The sequence below is a fragment of the Onychostoma macrolepis genome, chromosome 03, assembly GCF_012432095.1.
Source record: "Onychostoma macrolepis isolate SWU-2019 chromosome 03, ASM1243209v1, whole genome shotgun sequence".
Lineage (NCBI taxonomy): Eukaryota > Metazoa > Chordata > Actinopteri > Cypriniformes > Cyprinidae > Onychostoma > Onychostoma macrolepis.
The window spans coordinates 28,313,445-28,319,497 of record NC_081157.1 but is presented as its reverse complement, the minus strand read 5'-3'; the positions used below and the strand labels follow the sequence as shown (position 1 = coordinate 28,319,497).

Sequence of the window (6,053 nt, the reverse complement as noted above, 5' to 3'; positions counted from 1 at the left end):
AAAGCAATAGTAAAGATTTTCATAATGTCAGAAGATTTATATTTCAAATAAATGCTTTTTATTGATCAAAGAATCCTGAAAAAAATGTGTCATGGTTTATACAAAATATTAAGCAGCTCAATTTTCAACATTTATAATAATAAGAAATGTTGTTGTTTTTTTTAGAGTCAAATCAGCACAATAGAATGATTTTTGAAGGATTATGTGACATTGAAGACTGGAGTAATGATGCTGAAAATTCAGCTTTGCCTTCGCAGGAATAATAATAATTACATTTTAAAGTATACGCAAATATAACAGTTATTTTAAATTGTAATAATATTTCACGATATTACTGTTTTTACAAACAAATGCAGCCTCTGTGTTTCGAAAACATAAAAAAATCTTACCGACCCCAAACTTTTAAACAGTGGTGTAAGCAAACATTTATGCAAATTGAAGAATTGAAAAAAAAAAAGTACTGCATGTATTGCATTTCTTCAAGCTAATTTATTAAAGAGGTAAGGTCCAAAAGCCTGATGCCTGAAAATAAATGTTTTAAGATTTGAAAAATGTTAAATATATGCAGTACAATTGTAGTTCTGATAATATATTGCATACTATAATATTAAATACATGATATAATTTAAAAAATGCATATAGGAGTGTAAGCTTTTGGACCCAACTATCTGAATTTTTATTAGCCACAAAACAAAACAGTATGCATAAAATTGGGCAGAAATAGCTGAAACATTTTCATTTTAGAGGATTACTGTATTGATAAGATCTGCATTTGATTGTAGTTGTTTCTAGTCTTCTGAATCCACAAATAACCTCGAATGATCCCTCAGACTCAATTGTACTGCACTCACTGCTGGTGTGCGAGAAAAAGGGAGAGATTAAAAAGAAAATCCTCAGGGTGACGGTGGGTAAGGACACTTAACTCGTCGCATGCATCATCATAGAAGACATGATTCGTATAGCAACTCTTTCTGAAGAAAATGAATAAAATCCTCTTCTCTTGACAAATATAAATATATTTATGTTCGGGATAATATGTACAATAACCATGTTTGCCATCATAAACACCATTGGTATTGGGGGTTGACACAGCAGATTAGCACTCTTGCTATGGGTACACACACTTTCGCAAAGACAGCAATGACCGATTGGCGTGTTGAAGCACGGATCGATGAGGGGCGTTCGGCTATGAGAAGGCTGGTGGTGTGGAGAGCAGCAGTGGTTTAGTCCCGAGAGCCAGGCAAGCTGCCGTCCTCCTCCAGTTCCCACTGAAAGTTTTGCCCTGTCATTTGGTAGAACATCATGTTAAAGGGCTTGTAGAATTTGTGCAGTCTGCGAATGACATCGGGGTCTATTTTGGGGTGAGTTCTGCCCTTGGACTTGCCAAGGCACCGTGGGGTACTGCTGTCCTCTGGCTTCTTCAAGCAAGGGAATCCCTTGGTTTTATTGAAATAGAAATGTTTGTCAGTAACAATACGCTTGAGTCCCAGGAAATCCTGCACCTTTGCCATCTCGCCGGCCGGATCGACGATAAGCTGCTCTCCGCTGACAAAGTGCATCTGCGAGAGCGGGAAATACTGCATCCAGCTCTCCAGGTGAAGCGCGTAGATCCCTATTCGCAGGGCACTCCACGACGCGTCGATCAAGCCCAGCGTTCGGTTCTTGAAGGCCAGCACTTCGAAAGTAGGAATCTCGGGCCTCTTGGAGAGCGTCTGAGTATAATCCGAAATGGCTCTGGTCACTGGGTTGCGGACGACTATGATTAGCTTAATGTCTCTCGCCATCGAGTGGATTCGCTTCGGGGCGCTGTTTGTCACGAAGTAGCTGGGTGTCTTCTCCATCGTGATCTGTCCCTCCAGAGTAGACGGCATCAGCTCCCTGCAAACAACAGAAGTGAGAGAAGCAAATTAGTGTGAAGCAGTTAACACGATGCACTCTCTTCATTATAATGAAGCAATACCCAAGGACACGGTACGTTCAAAATTGATTCAACTAGTAAGTGGTAAATTATTTGAAATCACACGTGAAAATAACTGTTATTATCACTGGACATAATGTTGCAAGTAGAAGCGTACAGCTAATTACAGCCACAGAGTAACATACAAGAGATAAAAGCCCAAAGATGAAACGTGTACATGTACGAGCGCTCGTTGCTTAATTGACTCCATCTGTGTTACTCCTGGCACTGTTTTGGAACTTTAATAACGAGTTCACTGCATATCATTAATACTGCTGAGCCTGGGGTATTGTTTTATCATACATTTACACTCTGTACCCAGCAAAGCTTTTTTCTAATAATTTTTTTTAATGTGTTGCAGATTTAGGTAACCTTGAGGTATAATATTCTAGATTATCACACCTAAACAATAAATGTTAAAAAGAAAAAAAATATCAGTAAGCATCAGACATTTTTTGTTAATCTCAAAAATTTTATTTATTTATTTATTTATACGTAAAAAAAAAAAAAAAAAAAAAATACAAACGGACTCAAATGCAAATCTCTTACAGGTTTTGTGATTTAAAGCACTTAACTCAAAAATTATTTCAAAAACTTCTAAAAAGTAATGTCAGGCTACAGGCTAGTTATTCAGATTAAAATGAATCATATAGTCTATGATGTAAATTGAATTCAGAATGGTTACTTTTATAAACATGATGATATTTATAAATATACTATTGTTATTATGAATAAATGCAAAAAAGTAACACTGGAGTATAACTCGGACTGTATAACTATTGTGTTATTGATTCGATTTTTTGATATTTGTTATTGCACTTTGAGATTTGAACACATTCTGACATATTTTTATGACATATGTATCAGGCTAGATGTGCTAGTAATGTTTATAAAACATTGCAAAGGAATGCAATGTGCATAAAACAACAACATATGTTGCTGCAGCAGTGTTAAAATCCAGACATCTGATGTCAAAGTACATACATAAAATAAAAACATTATCACGTCCTTTTTACAGTTTAAAAGTTCTATGCATCCTATGACCTTTCTCCTCTTCTTGTTCTGATTTAATGTTCAGATGCCTCACTGGAAGAACAACATATTAAGTATGGCATTTTCTGTGATAAAAGATGTATGTGCTTTGAGTGATTACAGTCAGCTGTTTGTCACTGTATGAAGTATTGTGTTCAACTTTTTATCATCAAGATCAAACTGGGAGATGAATCAGTGTGCCAGGAAAGAGTCATTCATAAGTGAAGGAAATTAAATAAATATTTATCTCTGTTTTGGGCTTATATTGCAATGTGATCCATGCCCCAGGAGGGCAAAACAAATGAATATTTAGCAAGCTCTCTGCTCTATGATCTATTCATACTGATCTATTCAGTATGATCCCTCATTAAATCTCACAACAAGAATTTGACCTAAATTTATGAGTACATAATTAATTTGCCTTCAGTTCTACGTAATTGAGACACTATGGGACTTATCAGTACACACACAATAAATAAATAAAATAAAAATCACAGACATAAAATTTAAATTCTACATAAAATTCACTAAAATGATCTTATATCTTATTAAATAAATAAATGTGTTTATTTATATATAAATAAATGTATATGTGTTGGGGAAGCTATTTCATTAAGGGGCTATTTAAGGAGAAGATATTTATACATTTCTAAAATATAGAACTGATAATGTAATCAGATAACAATTTATAATTTAATTAGATAATTTATGATTTAACAGTATTTCCCAATCTTAAAAACAATGAGGCTTTTTAAATAAATTAATCTAGATTACGGTGACAGCATTAATTAAAATTTAAAAAAGTACTAAAACTAAAAATTACAATATATATTAATTAAACAATATATTTGTTATGTGTCCTTCCTAATAAAGCACATGACGAAGGAGTATCCACAAAACAGAGTCTTTTAATGAGAATTCAAACAAGAAAAAGAAATAATCCAGGAGCGAGGGGTATCAAACACATAGATCAAATAATAGCAGACAAAGAAACAAAGATGAACACAGGCTTTAAATACTAAACGTAATCAAGGGGAAACAGAAACAGGTGTGGAGCTAATCAACTAATCAGGGGAACTAAGGAAACTATGTCAAACTGTAACATATCGCCTCCTCCCGGAACGGTGCGTCCCCGCGCCGACAAAAGCAGTCCAACAGAGGAGGGAGGGTGGGGGTTCTGGAGGTGGGCGTGGAGCAGGAGGGGGGCAGGCAACAGGAAAGGGGCACAGTTCATAGGGCCAGGGTGGAGTCGATGGAGGAAGGAGCCAGGGAGGAGCCCGGAGCAGGAGGAGCCAGGTTGGCGGGCCACGGTGGAGTTGACGGCGGGAGGAGCCATGGTGGAGAAGGGACCGACGACACCAGGGGACCGACTGACGGAGACTGAGCTGCTGGAGGTGGAGACCCAGGTGGAATGGAGCAGACAGAGAGCCAGGGCGAAACTGTGGATCCGGAGGGCCAAGGCAGAGCTGAAGGCTCAGGCGACTGAGGTGGAGGCGGGGATCCGGAAGACCGCGGTGGAGCCGGTGCGACTGAGGCTGAAGGTGGAGCTGGAGGGAAGGAGGAGCCTGACAGAGCCGGAGGGATGGAGTGACGAGGCAAAGCCAGAGGAGTGGAGTCCCAAGGCGGCGGATGGTCGACGACTGACCAAGGCGGAGCCGGAGGGATGAGCGAGCCCGGTGGAACCAGTGGGATGACGGGCCATGGTGGAGGCGAGGGAGCTAGGAGCCGAGGCGAAGCCGATGGGTCGGAGGACCGAAGTGTAGTCCACGGCTCGGAGGCTGGAAGTGGAGACAGGGGATCCGCATGTCTGGCTGGAGCTGGAGACTGGAAGTCCCGAGGCGGCGGAACAGAGCGCATGGCAGGCGCTGACTGAGGGTGAGCTGAGGGACTGACAGGCATCAGCGGAGATGGAGGTGAGGAACTAGATGGTTTGAGAGGGAGGTTGGGAGGGAACACAGGAGGACATGAGCTGGATGGAACCAGCGGAGACGCAGGAGATTCAGGAGCACAGGTTAGTACTTCTCCAAACCAGTCTATAAGGTCCATCTTGAAGATGTCCATTAGTTCCTCTATATAGCTCCCAGAAACCAGATGCAGCTCACCCTCAGTCGCGGGAGTGTGGGCTGGGCTTCCCTCCAAGCCCTCGAACACCACCAAAACTCCCTCGAGGACGGACTGAGGCTCAGGCTCTGTGGCGATGATGGGCTCAGTCGCAGTGGGCTCAGGCTCTCCATCTGCAGTGGGCGTAATCCTCCTTGGGACCGTTCGCTGGAGATGTAGGAGATGTAGAAGACGCAGAGCGAGCGGTCGGGGAAGTGGGTGAGGCACGCCAGATCGAGAAAGTCCCTGGTATGGTCTTCCAGCGAACGGTCCATCTGCTCCAGGCACAGGAGTTGGACGGCGGGCAGATCCATTCCGGGAGAGGACCAGGAAAGAAAAAAATTAAATAAAATAAACAGAAAGAAAAATGCCGCTTAATTACAAACTTTTTGGTCTGCTATTCTGTTACGTGTCCTTACTAATAAAGCGCACAACGAAGGAGTATCCACAAAACAGAGTCTTTTAATGAGAATTCACACAAGAAACAGAAATAATCCAGGAGCAAGGGGTAGCAAACACGTAGATCAAATAATAGCAGACAAAGATGAACACAGGCGTTAAATACTAAACGTACTCAAGGGGAAACAGAAACAGGTGTGGAGCTAATCAACTAATCAGGGGAACTAAGGAAACTAGGTCAAACTGTAACAATATTTCATTACATATATATATATATATATATATATATAATAGTGTATGTATATATATATATATATATATATATATATATAAATAGCGGTAAAATGCAAAAGCTTTTCAAGAGAGACAAAACAAATGTATGGTTTTAAATACACACTGTTGGTGGCAATACAATCCTTTCTGTGGCTGCATGGACTAAATCACCCAAAGCCAAATATAAACTTTAGTTAAGCGATTTTAGCTGAATTAAAGTGTTACAGGCTGAAGGTCTTACTTTAGGGCACAACGGTTAAAGAGCAGGTCTTTAACTTTAGCTGAAGCCTGT

The 6,053-nt window shown here is 40.3% G+C and overlaps 1 protein-coding gene across 2 annotated transcripts in view; it reads right to left on the bottom strand.

The window, feature by feature from the left end:
* Nucleotides 1-462: 462 nt before the first annotated feature.
* hs3st4 (heparan sulfate (glucosamine) 3-O-sulfotransferase 4) overlaps nt 463-6,053 on the bottom strand; it is a 113,750-nt gene continuing 108,159 nt past the window's right edge. For both annotated transcript variants that reach the window (XM_058768427.1, XM_058768428.1), the window contains one exon: nt 463-1,878. In XM_058768427.1, coding sequence (XP_058624410.1) covers nt 1,224-1,878 — 655 coding nt within the window. In that variant the 3' untranslated portion in view covers nt 463-1,223. The remainder of the gene's footprint in view (nt 1,879-6,053) is intronic.